Source organism: Sinocyclocheilus grahami, unplaced genomic scaffold (assembly GCF_001515645.1).
Source record: "Sinocyclocheilus grahami isolate Dianchi unplaced genomic scaffold, SAMN03320097.WGS_v1.1 scaffold974.1, whole genome shotgun sequence".
Taxonomy (NCBI): domain Eukaryota; kingdom Metazoa; phylum Chordata; class Actinopteri; order Cypriniformes; family Cyprinidae; genus Sinocyclocheilus; species Sinocyclocheilus grahami.
The window spans coordinates 262,635-280,997 of NW_015506153.1; the positions used below are offsets into that span (position 1 = coordinate 262,635).

General features: G+C 34.9%; 1 protein-coding gene and 1 pseudogene across 1 annotated transcript in view; one reads left to right on the forward strand and one right to left on the reverse strand.

Moving 5' to 3' along the window:
• The first annotated feature begins 1,154 nt into the window (after nucleotides 1-1,154).
• On the forward strand, nucleotides 1,155-7,047 carry LOC107565031 (signal transducer and activator of transcription 1-alpha/beta-like; annotated as a pseudogene).
• Nucleotides 7,048-7,705: 658 nt separating this feature from the next.
• Nucleotides 7,706-18,363, reverse strand: part of LOC107565021 (glutaminase kidney isoform, mitochondrial-like) — a 34,462-nt gene continuing 23,804 nt past the window's right edge. Inside the window, exons 8-17 of the mRNA XM_016250204.1 lie at nucleotides 18,197-18,229; nucleotides 18,046-18,104; nucleotides 17,810-17,876; nucleotides 17,571-17,621; nucleotides 16,168-16,344; nucleotides 15,533-15,668; nucleotides 9,459-9,594; nucleotides 9,300-9,376; nucleotides 8,752-8,815; nucleotides 7,706-8,019 (exon numbers count right to left, since the gene is read on the reverse strand). Of these exons, the coding sequence (XP_016105690.1) occupies nucleotides 7,863-8,019; nucleotides 8,752-8,815; nucleotides 9,300-9,376; nucleotides 9,459-9,594; nucleotides 15,533-15,668; nucleotides 16,168-16,344; nucleotides 17,571-17,621; nucleotides 17,810-17,876; nucleotides 18,046-18,104; nucleotides 18,197-18,229 (957 nt within the window). The 3' untranslated portion in view covers nucleotides 7,706-7,862. The remainder of the gene's footprint in view (nucleotides 8,020-8,751; nucleotides 8,816-9,299; nucleotides 9,377-9,458; nucleotides 9,595-15,532; nucleotides 15,669-16,167; nucleotides 16,345-17,570; nucleotides 17,622-17,809; nucleotides 17,877-18,045; nucleotides 18,105-18,196; nucleotides 18,230-18,363) is intronic.

Sequence of the window (18,363 nt, forward strand, 5' to 3'; positions counted from 1 at the left end):
TCCGTGTGTGTGTGTGTGTGTGTGTGTGTGTGTGTGTGTGTGTGTTCACTGCTGTGTGTGTGCACGTTGGATGTGTAAAATGCAGAGCACTAATTCTGAGTATGGTGGCGTCATGTCACTTCACAATGTCTCTCTGTTCTTTTCTCTAAATATTGTATTGAAGATATAATAAATATAATTTTATTTTGTGTAGCACTTTGGACACATTTCTCCTATTAGGAGCACTTTGAGAAAGATCTTGTTCACATGGCTTTGATCATCAGTGTTGGGGAAAGTTACTTTTAAAAGTAGTGCATTACAATATTGCGGTACTTCCTAAAAAAGTAACTAATTACGTTACTTAGTTACTTTATATTGAAAGTAATGCGTTACGTTACTTTTGCGTTACTTTTTAAATCTGGGCAGGGCTTGCTTGCTTGTTTTTAATATAAAAAGTTCTATTTTTGGCAAATATAAAAGCCCTTTCACACCAAAAGCCTCAGGCTGAAGGAAATGTAAAGTCACGTCTGTACAGTAGAACGCAGAAGAAGAAAGTTCAACACTCTTCAGCAATAAAAAAGAAGAAATGTTAGCTTACCTTGTGTAATTTTTGCTTATTAGTGTGGTTGAATTGGATCATCGAAGGTCAGCAGCAAATTAGTTAATAAAATGTGATTAAAAACATAAATTATTGCAGCTTTGCGTCATATTCTGAGTTGCTTGTAACTGTTTTTATTCATTTTGAGGAAAACTAAATCTGATTTTTTTTTTTTGTGTGAGTGAGATGAATTAAAGCATGTTCACATTTATTCTAGAACTAAAGTAACATCTTACTCCCGATTTCTCTCAACATGGGCACAGGAGAGATTCAATCAATAAATAGGGGGAAAAAAGTAACTAGCGTTACTTATTTGAAAAAGTAACAGATATTTTCTTGTAAATTAAAAAGTAATGTGTTACTTTACTACATACTTGAAAAAAGTAATCTGATTATGTAACTTGCGTTACTTGTAATGAGTTACCCCCAACACTGATGATCATATCCAACACCCTGAATGAGGAGAAGACAATTGATTCTCAATGTTCCTTTTATTAAAGTTTTTGTATAGACATTCATCGGTGTGCAAGTCTGATATTGTGTTCAGAGTAAAACTGACTCCTCACAGGGAAGTATGATGGAACAAGAAAAAGAGCTGGACCATAAAGTAAACATCCTGAAGTGGAATGTGCAGGTATCTTACTCAAATAGCACTTTACTGTCACATTCATTCATTGAGACTTAAATTACTCTTGTAACAGACTTCTTGTTTCTTGAAACTTTCACTATAGCTGCCTTTTTCTATAGGAAATAGAACAGAACATTCTGGTTTTGGCAGATCTGCAATATGAGTACGACTTAAAAAGCAAGTCTTCAAAGGGTCAAGGCGAGAGCAATATTAAGCATTTCTACTCTGAAAGAAAAGAATGCATATCAAATGATAACGCACAGTTGTATTAAATAAAAAGTGTACAACTGTTATAACAAAACATTTAAGACCTAAATATTTGTGATTTATTTTGAAGAAATGTTTCATAGAGGACAGTTTAGTGGATATTATCATTCTTTATATTTTCGGTATAGGCTGACGCAAAGGGCCACACAACAAAGGAGAGCCTACAGGAGGAAATAGTCATTGGACAAATGTTTACTGACCTAAACAAAAAAAGAGAGGTAGGTCAGTAAAGTCAGCTGCAAGCTAGGCCTCATGAATATTAATATCTGTAGGAATGTGGTCGATGTCCTGTTTTCCTCAGTAGCATCTACAGATCTGTAATGTTATAACAGTGGTCGCATGATGGGATCCTGTAGCCTACACGTATTGTGTGTGCAGATGGTGATGAAAGAAATCGCTAATACACTGACTCTAGCGGAGCAGATCCAGCTCTCACTCATATCAGAAGAGTACCCTGAGTGGAAGAAGAGACAGCAGATGCCTGGTATCGGAAGTCCATACAACACCCTTAAAGGGGTCATATGAGATTTCAAGTTTTCCTTTCTCTTTGGAGTGTTACAAGCTCTTGGTGCATAAAGAAGATCTGTAAAGTTGCAAAGACGAAAGTCTCAAATCCAAAGAGATATTCTTTATTTAGATATATAAGAAATGAAGAGATATTCTAGCTATTCGAATTTAGTATTTTGACAAGACGAATAAAATAGCTAATAGGCTATTTTTGTACAACCTACATTTTTATTTTTTCTCTCTGCGTCACTTTTTCCCTATTGTGTTGTAAATGTTAAACGAATTGTATCCTGACAAGACGAATAAAAATAAGAATTTTGTACAACATTTTTTTTTTCTTTTTTCCTACTGTGTTGCATAAAATATTAAACGAATTATGTGTCTTAAAGGGATCATATGATGCGATTGAAAGTTTTCTCTTTGGAGTGTTACAAGCTGATTGAGATCTTTAAAAAAGCATCATATGACCCCTTTAATGTCTGGAGCAGTTGCAAAGCTGGTGAGAACCTTTAGCAGGCGCTGTTTGTGCCATAAATTACCCATAATATTTCCCAGGCAGAAAATAATGGCAAACAAAACCGAGCAATTATTATATAATGCTACTGGGTTTTTTTCTTCATTTATTCACTTTTTCTATCATGATTTAATCACTCTAATGTTTTGAAAAATGTGAATTTCTAAAGGACATGTTTATGATTGGGTGAATTAAGGGATGTCCCTGATAGCACAAGTACATCTTGGAGATGTCTATTTGACATCTGCATTTACATCTGCAAGACGTATTTTTTAGAGTGTTTGCTCATCTACAATACGTCTATAGGACGTTTCCTATCTGATGTCAAATAGACATTTAGAAGATGTTTATGATTTGGAGTGTATGTAAAACTGACATCTTAAAGACGTCTATCAGATGTTTGCACACAGCAGATGCTTTCCAGATGATCTTTAACAGACATCTTGCAGATGTACCTGTGCTTGTTATTATGATCTAATTGCGCAGTATAGGCAGCAGGTCCGTCAGCAGCTGAAGAAAATTCAGGAATTGGTGCAGAAATTCACCTACAACAACGACCCCCTCACTCTGGGCAAGAGCAGGCTGGATGAGCAGGCCCTTTCACTCTTCAAAAACCTTATATTAAAGTGAGACACAACACCTTAACCATTCATACCTTTCTGTGTCTCTATATGTAGAGCACAAGCTGTAGAAAAAAAAACATTTGTGGGTTCACAGGGGAATTTGAATATATTTTGTGGTGTGTCACTTCTGAAAGATTACAGGACATGAAATCTGTTGTGATGTGACTTTCAGTTCTCTTGTGGTGGAGAGACAGCCTTGTATACTGTGGCATCCCCGGAGACCCTTGGTGTTGAAAATTGTCAGTCAAGATCAGGTGGGTTTTACATTATTGTTATATCAACACACACTGTAATGGAACTCTACCTAATAGTAATTATCATTGTTTTAATTGTGCTTTATGATACTATAGACTACTAGTCAAACTCCCTGAACTGAACTCTCAACCCAAGGTCAAAATCTATATCGACAAGTAAGTAAATATCTATGTATGTTTGTATCTGTCTGTCTCTTTCAAATGTTTCTGAATAGTTTAAATTATTGAGTTTTTCTGAAATGGATACATTGAAAGGGTAGGTAACATATTACATTACAACAAAGAGCACAAATAAATGCTAATTACAATTACTGAATTACCATTCCTCACAGCTCATAATTAAAAATACATACAGTGGGTACGGAAAGTATTCAGACCCCCTTAAATTTTTCACTCTTTGTTATATTGCAGCCATTTGCTAAAATCATTTAAGTTCATTTTTTTTCCTCATTAATGTACACACAGCACACCATATTGACAGAAAAACACAGAATTGTTGACATTTTTGCAGATTTATTAAAAAAGAGCAATACATTTAGTTTTTGTATGCATGTCACAGGTCCTCACTGATGCAGTGGCTTGTGTAATCTCCTAGATTTAGGAAATTCATTCTCTTAGGTATTGTTGACAAAGTTATGAACTTGGATGAATCTAGTGGATGCCTAGCAGCTGAGTTCTGTCATGTGGTATGATGATAAACACTGAGATATTACAACAGATAAGAAAGATAAGATCATTTATAATTACTGACTTCATTTTTCTTGATTTCCCCTTCTAATTAACACAGGCCAAAAAGGAGAAGAGACCTAGCAACAGAAATAAAGAGGTAGGACAAAATAATAAGTAAAAGTCACCTAAAACTACCAATTATTGCTATGTAAGTGGCTTTCTTTTTCCCCAGTTGTCTCTCAGTGTGTATGAGGAGCTGCACTTAATCAGCTTTGACACGCAGCTCGTTCTGCCTGAACTATGTGTTGATTTATCGGTAAAGTTTCTACTACAAGTAGAGTTTTGAAATACAGTATTTATTTGAGACAAAGGTACAGCATGAAACTCTTGTAACTGCAACATCAGATCTTATGTTCAAACAGATCACGTCTTCCTGTGGTGGTGTTGGTCAGTGGTATATCTCGGTTATCTAGTGACATTTTTTTAAGTTTTCAAGTCATGAAGCCCAAGGTGACCGTGAAGGACTCATCCACTGTAATACCTTTTTTAAAGTGAGTTTAGACAAATGATTGAAACAAACACAGGAAAGTTGCTTTCGCTTTCTTTAACAACCTCACATTTGTGTGTTCCTCTGCTGTCACCACATGATTTACTGCTAAAACAAAACTGAGTGAGAACACAATACTGCAAAGAGCAGACATTAACTAAATGCTTTTATAGTATATGTGATGCTTTGTGATGAGAAATAACATGATAAATGACTAGGTGAAGCAATCGTTTCTCTATCACAATATATTGCGTAGAATAACTTTTGTGTTTTCATCTAGACTTCTACGGAGTCTGGTGATTCACTCTGACAATGGATATATGAACATCTGGAATCATGGGTAAGAAATCTGAAGGGGTTTAACCTTTACCATCTAAATGTTGCTCTTGTGCCATTCATGTGAAAGCCAACGCCATGGAAGATTTTCAAAGAGTTAAGACATTTGAGAGGGGGCTTAAATTTCAGGCTTCACGCAAAGCTGTGGTATGGCTTCCGAGTCTTCTGACTCGAGTCCATGTGACTACTTTGATATAAATATTTATTATGTACAGGTACATTATGGGGTTTTTGAGTAAGGAGAGAGAGAGAGGGCTTTGTTGAGAGACAAACTCCCAGGCACTTTCCTTCTGCGCTTCAGTGAAAACTCTCGATGTGGAGGACTCATCACATGGGTGGAGCATTCACAGGATGGTTTGTGCTGGTTTGAACTGGAATATTTTATGTTGTGATAAATATATTGGCATGTCTGAAAAATCTCTTAGGAGATTATCATGTCAGCACAGATGAACCTGTAGTACATTCAACAGAGCCCTACAGTAAAGTAGATCTGAACAGAATCTCTTTACCGAACATCATCCGTGACTATACTGTCACTGATGGAGAGAAGGATCCAGTCAATCCCCTCATCTACCTTTACCCAGACATCCCAAGAGATGTTGCCTTTGGTCGCTACTATATCACTGCATCTGATGGTAAAGACTTTTACATTCACATTTATGCACTTCATATTTGTAATGTGCCATTATTGACCATTGCTCTCCCACTTAACTTGCATACACTCTTAAAAATAAAGGTGCTTCAAAAGGTTCTTCAAGCGATGCCATAGAAGAACCATTTTTGGTTCCACAAAGAACCATTCAGTCAAAGGTTCTTTAAAGAACCTTTGACTGAATGGTTCTTTGTGGAACCAAAAATGGTTCTTCTATGGCATCGCTTGAAGAACCTTTTGAAGCACCTTTATTTTTAAGAGTGTAGGAAAGAAAATAAGATAAGAGTTTAATCATGAGACCGTAGTTTCACTAAGCCAACATTTCAGTCCATCCTGTCAGGAAACTGATAACAAGCAAAGGAAACAAAGCACCAAAAAAAATCACCAAATAGAATAATTTTACAATAAAAAGCAACATCTAATAATTCTCTGAACAATTTTGCGTCTGTTCTGAGACTCTTATGTTTGTGTTTTTGTCCTGGTATTTGCACACCATCAGGACATTTGCAATACAGTAAAATTCTGTTCGCTTTTAGCTCTAGGAGGGATGAATTAAGACAGACTTTCTGGTTTGAAAATCCAAGATGGTACAACAGCATGTCAGTGAAGACCACGGGTTGGACATGATCGTATGTGTTCTGTCAGACTCATCTGATTTAGAGGATTTAGGCTTTGAACTGATAGAGAATGTGGGTAGAAATACAAAGGTCATAGGTTGGATTCCCCGAGAACTGATCAAATGTATACCTTGAATGCATCGTAAGTTGTTTAGAATAAAATACTTGTAGGAAAATAATCTTGCTATTGTGCTAGACATGCCTCGCTGTTACCTGCACTATTTCAGCTATGAATATGTCTTGTGCTGATTGTTGAGATTATAGTGGTATTACTGAACTGAAATCAGGTTAACATTTTTGTGTTGCATGTAGTTTTGTGCACTGTATGTATAATGTAAAAGTACACCCTTTTAACTACGAACACAATTTTATTCATTATTGCACATCAAAGATGAATCTTTATATATACCATTGCTTTAATAGCACATGTACACACACCGACTTGAGTCAGCCAGATACAGTCTAATAGAAATCAGCAAGAAATATCTGCTTCAATGAATACTGAATAGTGCTAAAGTGTCTTTAAAATAGTTTACATTCATTTACTTTGACATGAACTTAATTTTTGTCCAACTAACTGACTTCAAGTGTTTGGTCCGGGTGAACAGGTTTGACGGTATCTTTCCACTGCTAAAACAACTTACAAAAGTCTTACAATAGAAACTACACTCACAGTCATTTAACACTTCATAAAATATACGTATATGCACAGATGGTTTGCACAAATGCAGTGCAAATAATGAGTATTTCTAAATAAAGGAGTTTTTAATTGTATCCTGGTGTTGTCGATTTAAATTAAATATGGTTTGTAATGTGATTTTTTTCTTCCTGTCATCTAGTAAACTTTGATTTGTGATCGCTTTTGTTCTCAGATTACATTGTGCACTTTCTCAAAATTCATTCATTTTGGGGACTCTGCGTGTAAATATTAAAATATGAGTGCACTGAAGAATATATAGTCCATCTATCTGATATTACAGTAAAGACTTAACGAAAATAGCTCTTTGGCAGTGGTTAAAATGTTCAAACAATGAGTGACCTTCAGCTGATCCCCATCTACCTATGGGAATACGACACCTATCTAAGTATTCTATATAAGGTCCCTCAGTATTATCAGCAGTTTTCGCATTGCTCAATAGCTAGTTACCCTCCTCCATCCCCAGCTCCTCCTCTGTCAGTCAGGATTCAGCCTTCTGATTCTCCTTTGAATCAGACTAATTCTAAAATGTGTACATAAAATGATTGAACTTTAACAATATCTGCAATACATTTATGTTAGTTCTGTTCTGTTTACCCTGGGGGATTATCGCTGCTCTCCCTGCTCTCATCCATGCTAGGCTGCATGGAGGCGCAGGGAGTACTTGCCCAGAACAGAACCATACCGCCAATCCAAACTGTATGCTTAATTGTCAATCATCTTTGACGATAGTGGTCCTGACAGAACATACAATTATAGTGTCTTTTGAGAGTCGTTTCGCACCATTAAATATGGCCATCATCATGACACACCCTTTTCTGTGAACAAGCCAAAAATGTCAGACAACTTCAAAAGAAAAAAAAATGTACTGACAAAAAAAGCATGTTTTCAACAAAACAAAAAAAACACGCACACTGATCTTGAGAAGGGGCAGTGCTTCACTGGGCTGTTCCAGAAGAGTGTCCTGTAGTTGGTTATCTCTCCAGCATCCCATCCAGGTGTTTTTCGGTGCTCTCTTTATCTGCGCCAGCTTTCACCAGTGGGTTGTATTTACTGTAGTACTCCTGTAGAAGCGCGAGCACCTCGTGATGACCAAAGTGTGTCGCCTCATCTATAGGTGTATTGCCCCACCTAGAGGAAATAATTTATTATTATTATTATTTTATTGTTTCCACATCTTTTCTGTAACTCTTCCAGGCGTTTGATAACTATGAAATTTAAAAACAATTATTTACTTTACAACAGTAAATCAAAACTTATAAAATTTCTACAGTGTAAAAGATTTATAATTTATTATTAAGAGTGTAAACATATTTTTGTCTTATATCAATTATAAAATATTATAAAATTATAACTTTATAAAAGTTATTTAAAACATCAATCTCTCTGTCCCCGTTTTATTATTACAATAACAATATAAATCATTTACATATCCAATATATTATACTTGATTTATATTTTAAATGACTTTAAATAAAATATCCTGTACCCATCTGCCTCTTTGTACTGAGTTGTGTTATGTGTATATAAAAAACACATACAATTAAAAAGTATTTATATGTATTTAAATATATTTCTTAATGTAATAGTATATGAAATTTGATATAAAATGCATTTCAAGTAATTTAAGTAATACACGCATTGCATGCACAAAGAGAAAGTTCTACCTGATTCTTGTTAGAAATCAAATCCGGTGGCTTGTACATGACTTTTTAGGATGTTATCAACATCTAATTAAAATGTCAAATGCTGAAAAGTTTTCCAAGATCTCATGGGACACCTGATGTCTTACAATCACTTCATTTCTAAATAAAAGAGGCTAAAAAATGAATATTTACTCTAAAATCAAAAGTGTTTGTTCACCTGTCCTTGGGACCAGGATTCACCTTGCAGGCCTCTAACAGAAAACGCACAACCTCAGTATGTCCTAAAATCAAAAGGAATAGCTTTATTCATACAACACATAAGTTTAGATGTAAATCAGCAGTGTATTGAAAAGAAGCATGAAATAAAGATCTGGATCATTTCCCAGCAATATAGTATTTGAGGACTTATATTTATAGTGATTCAACTAGAATTAAAATACATAATACAAAATATAGCTACAAAAAATATACACATTGTAAATTTGGGCAACATTGCTAATTCCCATTATTTAAAACATTACCACTTTTGACCACCAATTGGCGCTGTTACCAAGGCATTTAAGGCATAGTGACAATGACATGCACATTTTGAGTCAAAATGCAAAAGCAAAACACAGCATTACTTTCTATCATCTTTTTTGTTATCCTTCAGTTCATCGACTACCAGCCATAAGGCAAACAATCAGATACCAAATTAACAGACACCACTGGTTCTTGGCCCCTAACAAGTGACAAACTATAGTGTTGGCGTGTGCAATTTTGTACCCTCAGCGGCTGCTATGTGCAGCGCCGTCCTGGAGTCATAGTCCTGCTGCTCCATGTCCACAGAGGACAGTGCAAACCTGCAGTCATGTAGAATGAAAATGTTATAGAAGCAGAACAGAAAATGCTTCAAAAACTTGTAGGCAATGAAGAACTCAATACCTTCTGAGAGCAGAAACATCTCCTGTGTAGGCAGCAAAGAGGAGGTTGATGACAGATTTCACCTGGAATGATAGAAAAGAGCCTTTGTGGAATAGAAATAAGTTATTATGGTCAGATGGTGGGCAGAAACGGAGGCCTCCGGAGTGTCTCCTTTAGCTCTAGCAGACAGAGATGAATAGAGAACAGCTGAGAGGAAACACCAAATAGACAATGAAAAATGTAATCAAGTGCATTGAAATATGAAGACTTGAATTGTGTATCAAGTTACACTGTGCCATCAGTACACTGACAACCACTGCTGTATGAATGGACATGTAACATGAGTCAGTGTTTGTGTTCACATGTACAGTCAGAACGGCAGGCTAAATAAAAATCAACATAGTTTTGTGCCAAATGATACTACATGAGAGGAGTAAAACGATGCAAAATAATATAATGATGTAAATATAATATTTCTCAAAATCAGACATTTGGAATGAAAGCGTATTACATCAACACAGCTACAGATTCCTTCAATTCATTTAGCTGTGTTTCTAACAAACGATGGATCATAAGGAAAAGCTAGCCAAACACTTATTTTACAATGAAGTAGAACAGAAGGCAGCAGAGCTACAATGGATGGCAGTTCCCAGTTCACATATCGTGCAATATTACTGGACGGAGATTTCAAACACGCTCACAAAAAGCAACTTCTATAGGTGAAAAAATATTTTATATAAATATAATAAAAAGGAACATCTTATAATAATAATAATAATAATAATAATAACAACAACAATATCAGGACTTCTCAGTCCTGGGAGAAGAAAAAAAAACTTTAAATAAATAAATCATAATTTAAAAAATCTCTGCAACTTTCATGTTTTCCTTGAACATGGGAATCCTTTCATAGAGATATTTTTTGTTGTTACTGTGGTTTTCATGCAAGCTGTAGTCAAAAAGGCATTTTTTAAGTAAAGCTGTCAATTAAGCAATCAAGAATGTTTTTTGAGACCAATAGTGTCAGAACACAAACTAATAAAATGAACATGTTCCTTCATCATTTTCCAACACACACACACACACACACACACACACACACACACACACACACACACCGCCACAAATGGAACACAACTGATTTCAGGCAACAATGAGATTAGATTAAATACATTTATTAATGATACAAAAAAGAAAACCAGAACAAATGACATAAATACACAATGACAAAACAAGAGAAAATAAACAGAACTGTTATGACAGAGTAAAATTAGATGATAATATATTGTGATGAAGCATTTGACAGCTGTTAGACTCAGGAGAGTTCAAGTAACCAGAGTGAGCGGCTTTGTCAAGCCAGACTGTAATGAACTCATACATTGACTGTTAAATCTGTCAGTGAGTACGAGAAACACTTCTCCACTAAAGCAGCACAAAAACAAGACATGAAAATAAGAATTAAAACTTGTGAAACTAAGCAACAAAACCCAGAAATATACAAGCCTGTGAAAGCGAAGCAAATCACGCAAAAATTAAATGAACATTTATATTTAAAAGATTAAAAAAAGAAAAAAATTCTGCAACACACACACACATATATATATATATATATATGTAATATATAATACTTAATATCTTCCTGATAAGGGCAGCATCCTTCCACCAATACAACAACTTCAAAAGCTTATCGATGTTTAGTTTGATATAAACCAACATATTTTGAACTATCAATAATGTGCATAAATGTTTCTAGCAATAATATATGAGAATACACAGACAGAAATGGAACTAAGGGCAGGCGGAAGAATGGAAGGTTTATAACCTGCAGTGATTTCACGGCAAAGGTCTGACAGCAGGCTTCAACTGGCCGCTGAGCAGTACTAGAGCGGCTCTATGATGCAACCACTGCACATTACAACAGTCCTCTCAGGACACGCAGTCACCACGACAAGCAATTCAGTAGCAATGCATCGTGACTAATCTACAAATGAATAACTCCTTTGCAACATGAGGTCCCTTTTAACCTTATAACGCTTGGTCGGAATGTGTCCAAAGGGAGCAGGAGAAAGGGAATAGTTCAGCCAAAATGGAAAATACTACTTCACCTTTATGTTGTATGTCATGTTAGGAAGATTTTTGAAGAACCTTCATGCAGCTCTTTTCAATAGAACAAGACTTCATTGTAACCTGTCGACCTTCAAAAATATAAAAAAACAACCATGGGGCAGTTGTGGCCTAATGGTTAGAGAGACAGACTTGTAACAAATGGGTATGGGTTACCATAGTTGGCCACACATCATGTCACTTATACAAGCAGTCTATATGACTGTATATTCCAAGTCTGCACTATATTCAAATTTTTTTTTTTTAAGTCATGTAATAGCTTTGTGTGAGGCTGAATTTGAGACATTGTTCAATGATAATTCAGATACCAAATTTGCACCAAATGCCATTGTCAATAACTTAAATGTTCATCTTTTACCTTATAAAAGCTAGTATATGGCTTCAGAACACTTCAATTATAGTCAGACGGACAACTTTTATGGTTACTTGAACAAGATTTTGTTTGGAATATGGAAAAACTTGCATGAAAGTTCTTCAAAAATTATTTTTGTGTTCCACAGAAACAACAACAGCAACACACAGGGTTAAAACAACACGAGGGTGAATCAAAAAAAAAGACTGGATTTTCATTTTTGAGTGAACTTTTGCTTTCGAGTGAAGGTCACCTGTACTTCTTACAAAAAGTTTCAGATGACGTCCATGTGCTCGTGACATCGAGTTAAAGACCTTACAGACGACTCTACATCTGGAAAGACGCGGTTAATTATACATGACCCCCACATTCAATCGTAGTGCAAAACAGAACCACCTGCAGTCTCTGTTCAGCAGCCAAAGCCCCCCACTTCCTTGTCTATGAGAGAATATAGAGCCTATAAATCACACTGCACCTAAAGTCCATGCAGTCCAAGTTAAGAATAAAGCCCTCCGCTATGCTTTTCAGCATTAGCACAGATAGATAAACAGAAGCCAAGGCATAAGGACTTAGACCATATCCTCTACCATTGTCATTCATGTTCACCAAGACTGGTGAAGAACCAACATGTGCCCAGAATGAGATTCATTAAAAATAAATAACGTTAAAGTACATAAATATATACTGTCAAAGAGCTCGCCGAGGTCAGTCAGATCCGTTTTAGTTGCCATCTCCGACATTCTCCATCCTATAGACTACAGTAGTGGAGCTGTCCTCATTGCACTCAGTGGGCGAGACTTTTGTCCACACAGTGTCTTTGAGAGCCAGCTCTTTCTGAAGGCTCTCATAATCCAGGGGTCCGAAGGTATACTGCTGTGTTGAGCAACACGGAGAACACATTAGTTTTTAGGGGCCTCCAGGGAAAGTGTGTGACTCACATTGTTCAATATAGTGACGTGTGAACAGATTTCAAAGTCAACAAAAACAGTCACAAAGAAAGCCTTCGTATTCACACAGCCAGGAAAAGGTCACATTTTTCAACATTTTAAAACAACAGCAAAAAAACATAGCAGGTCTGTCTTATCACAGAAATTGCACACGCATCTTTTAAACTGCAGTAGTCTGATTTAAGTCATAATCATTAATAACAGATGACCAGGCCCACATGGAATCAGTGCATGCAAAGACAGTCTCTTAAGATAAAATGGCATGAAACATGGCAAAACAAGAGATGGCAATCGACATGCAAAAATTAGAATCTCATGCACAGAACTTCGATGATGAATCAACCGCTGCTCTTTACTCGCTGCTTTAACTGTGCTGCTCGATGAAGACAACAGCACAGCAAAAACAGCCGTTTTTTTACCCTATTTGGTAAAAAAAAAAAATACCCTATTTGGGTTGTAATGTAGCTACCTAACTAGGCATGTAGTGTTATTATTATTAGAATTATAATAGTTTATTTGTATATTTATGTAACAACAATAATAGTGTTAGCTATTATAGATTATTGTAATTATTTTAAACTAGTATTATTATTATTACTACTAAATTTCATTATTAATCATTATTATTAGTATCATATTAATCATCAATTATGAATATCATTATTATAGTTTATTTGTATATTTATGTAACAACAATAATAGTGTTAGCTATTATAGATTATTGTAATTATTTTAAACTAGTATTATTATTATTACTACTAAATTTCATTATTAATCATTATTATTAGTATCATATTAATCATCAATTATGAATATCATTATTATAGTTTATTTGTATATTTATGTAACAACAACAACAATAATAGTTTATTACAGCTATAATATTTTATTATCATCATTATTTAACAACAACAACAATAATAATATTGTCACTGCCATATCGATTTTGTTCTGATATCAATGGGCAGAAACCCAGAATTATTCTTTTAAAGTCTTTTATTCCTTATTGTGACACATATCAGGGTGAAATGACTTCTTGAACAAGAAAAAAATAAAAAATAAATAATTTATAGTAAATACTGCAATATTCCATAAAAAAATATTCCATTTTGATTTCATGTTGACTTAAGTTTGTGTAGCTAACCAAGAAGCTGACCTTGAAACTCTGCTTCACCTTATAAACTATGACTGGAAGGGTTCATACCTTCGGGACACTCCCTGAATTTGTTGGGAACTTAGAAAGAGTTGGCAAAAATATCTGAATGTCTAATATTACACCCATTTTCTGTCTGGTGACCCTCTGACTTGCCAGTTGTTACCGTTCTTTTGGCACAGCAACACTGATCACAGAAACAAGGCTTTCAATTATCACCCTGGCTCTGAATTCACCACTGATTATGTGACTGTGTGACAGTAGAAATCTGTCAACTGTTCATATAAATGATGTAAAATTCTAGTCATACTTCCCACCCCAGAATTAACGCCACCAATTAGCTCTGGTCCCCTTGCTGGAGTCATCTTGAGTCAGACTATCACCACTAATGAGTCAAAGACATGGATTGTGGTGGCACTGATTTCCTTACGACACACAGAGAGTAATTATAGACTCCTTGACCTTTAACAAGGGTCTGAGAGGCTGTACTGATATTCAAAACCTAATAAGTGCTGGTTCTCAGAGAGACCTAAAATAACACAGACAGATTCTGATCATTTGGCAGGTACTTGTTGAGAAGCCCTCACAAGGGGACAGGATCATAGGATCAAAACTACAGTAAACAGAGAAGACAAACTATACATGATAAAAAGCTTACTTAAAAACGTTCTGTCACATTTATTGTATTTATGCTGATATGCAACTAGGGCCAGGTTATACAGGTTAACAAAATAATGAAAATAAAAATAGGAACATATTTTGACAATTTTCCAAATATATTTCAATGTATTTCACCCTAACTGTAAAAGACTTTAGAAATGTAGTTAAAAATTATTTACCATTTTACAATATTTTTAACATTAATAATAAATAACTAAACTGAATCATGTATATGTATCAACATAACAAACACAGCAATAAATAGCTACAATAATGGGAAAAATTATTTTTTGGGGTGTTTTTTTAATGTTCAACAAGGCTGCATTTATTTGTTCAAAAATAAGTTAAAAACAGTAACATTGAAATATTACTGCAATATAAATGCAACGGTTTTCTATTTCAATTTATTTCTGTGATGGCAAAGTTGAATTTTCAACAGCCATTACGGTCTTCAGTGTTACATGCTCCTTCAGAAATCATTCTATTACGCCAATGTGATGCTCAAGAAACATTTGTTATTATTATCAATGTTGAAAAAGGTTGTGCTGCTTAATATTTTTGTGGAAACTGAAAATTTTTTCTGAATTCTCTAAGGAAAAGTAAGTTCAAAAGAACTTATTTATTTGAAATATAAATATTTTGTAACAATGTAAAATATATTTAATGTCACTTTTGATAAATTTAATGTGTGGGAAAAAAATTACTGACCCCAAATGTTTGAATAGTAGTGTATATTTACAATCATATCTTGGTGAACTTTCAAAATGTTTTTTCCCAAAATTTCCAGTACATCGGTTGAACTTTATAAGAAATGAATTTGTTTATGTGTGTGTAGGTGTCAGCAAACAAGAACATTCACATACCGTGCAGAACTGGATGCCCCGGACACTGTTGCCGAGTTTGTCCAATGAAGGAGCCCAGCACATGATGCCCATCACATTGGGCACAACCAGCAGAATACCACCAGCCACACCTGACTTGGCCGGAAGGCCCACCTGAACAAAATAAAAAAAATACATTAACACTAAAAACTTATATACAGATAAATGAGACAACCATAATTGAAGATGTTGTGTTTGGCTGGAAGATTATGAGTGGGGCTCACTAAGAATAAATAGTGTGGCTTATGTTCTATAATGAGCTTGATTTGCATTTAAATGAGGTGTGTTTGCCAATAAAAAAAGCAAACCACAGTTATGTTGGAAATAAATTTGAATAAGCCTGAAATACTGCATGCTAAAGTGGTACAACTATTAAGTGAATTTGACTTTGAATTTGAAAAAAGTGTACTTTAATTAGCACAAATAATGGACACAAATATTCTCTAAAAAGTGTATGTGGACTTTGAGAGCATACAAAAACACTTTGGATTTGGATAAAGCGATCAACAATTTAAAAACATAATTTTTTTATGTTGTTCTGAATTTCTGAAAGCTAGGGGGATCTGATTGATGTAACTTGTATTTGATGTGTTTACACATGTGTGAAACTTACATGGAAGGCGAACTGTCCGGAGAAGTCATACATGCCGCACGAGTGCATGAGGCTGAGGGTGTCTCGCACAGCCTCGGGGCTCAGCACACGCTCGCCTGTGATTGGACAGAAGCCACCGTTGGCCAGTGTGGCAGCCATGACGCTAGCGCTCTCACACGTTACCTCGATGGAGCACAGCTGCACATATGGACGCAAACACAAATAAACACATATGAATAAGAAATATTATTAGGCCAGGACGCCAAACCACAGTTTTTATTTCAACATGCTTCATTTGGCAGCTTTCCTCTTGGATTTTACTGAAAACAACACCTTAAGAATTTGTCCACGTGTGTGTCTGTGTTTGTGTGTAAGAGAAAGCCATCAGCTGCACTATCCCATTACACACTCCGCATGATCTCAGAAGCACATGACAGGAGTCAAGGGACAGTCACCAGACTGAAGTCCTGCCATGCTTTTGCCATGTCAAACTAAGCAAGAGCCATTCATGTCAGCATATCAACTTTTTATTCAATTCAATTGTAGTGCATTGACAGTGATTTACAGATTTCTGATTTTGATTTGCAAGGTCTTGCTTTGATTCCAATTTTGATGTGATTTCTTTATATATTGACTCATTTGGTAATATACTACCATTCGAAAGTTTAAAGTTTCTTTTTTTTTCAGAATTTTTTTTTCAGCAAGGATGCGTTGAATTGATAAAAAGTGAAACATTTATACTTTTTGGATGTGATTTCTTTATATATTGACTCATTTGGTAATATACTACCATTCGAAAGTTTAAAGTTTCTTTTTTTTTTCAGAATTTTTTTTTCAGCAAGGATGCGTTGAATTGATAAAAAGTGAAACATTTATACTTTTTTTTTTTATTTGAAATTCAATTTCAAATAAAAGTTATTCTTTAGAACTTTTAATTCATCAAAGAATCCTGAAAAAAAGTTTCAGTAAAAATATTAAGCAGATTTCAACATTGATGAGAGTCACCAAATTAGCATAATAGAATGATTACTGATTGGAGTAATGGCTGCTGAAAATTCAGCTTTGCCATAACTGGAATAAATTACATTTAAATAAATTAAACATTAACATTTTAAAATTGATTAAATCATTTAAATAGTTTTTAAAATAATATAATTTTACATATTGTATTTATAAAATATATATTTAAGCTGCAATATTATTTCACAATATTACAATTTTATTGTGTTTTTGATCAAATGAATGCATAAAAAAAACGTATTTAAAAAAACAATTTACTAACCCCAAACTTTAGAATGGTAATGCATATCAGTTACAATATCAACATTTCAGAAGGCAACCCCAAAATGCATTGCAACAAGCTCATAACTTTTATGTTTCAATCTGACAGTAACTCAGAAAATGGAAGGCATCTCTGTACGCACCTGAAAGTACAAGTCCAGAACAGCAGTCATGTCTGTACCAGTTGGAAAGCACTGCGTACAAGAGAAACAAGAACAGATCAAAAGAAAGAAACACTCTTTTTTCCCTCTTCCACTGCCTGCGTCTCATGTTTTTCAACGGCCCCCAAAAAACCAAAGCAAATTACAGCATATAAAATCTGAAGGGTATATTGGGAGCAATAAATCACTTAATCACATCAAAAGCTCCCTGAGATACTAACCTTCTTTTCTTTCAGGTAGTAGCCAATAGCGAAATTCCTGTCTCCTGACTCGCGCTCCGACTGGAATCTAGATCAGTTGACATAAATAATCAGTTGCCTTAATCGAACCCAACACCACAAATCATGCATAACATAAAATCAGATACTGAATGTACTGAAGAGGTCAGGACTATATATTTTGACTGTTTGCCAACTGTATCTATGATCAAATCTACAGAACTGGTAGCTTAACATACGTGGCATTGCTGAAACCAACATATTCATTTCCAGCCATCTTCTTCAAGAAGTTCAACACCTGCAAGACAGAAATCAGAACAGGTAAATCAAACTCAAAAACAACAGCTTCTGTGAAAAAATGTTATCGTAATCTTTTGATAAATGACTTACATAGTCAAACTTCTCAGCATTGCCTGCACCTTGCTTTAAGACATAGGAAAGAAATAAAAGACATAAATATTCTGTCTAATATTCTGCCCTTCTAACAATAAAATAGATAAAAACTAATTTTTAAAAGTAGCATCATGGGGGGGGGGGGGACCATTCCAGAAACAAAC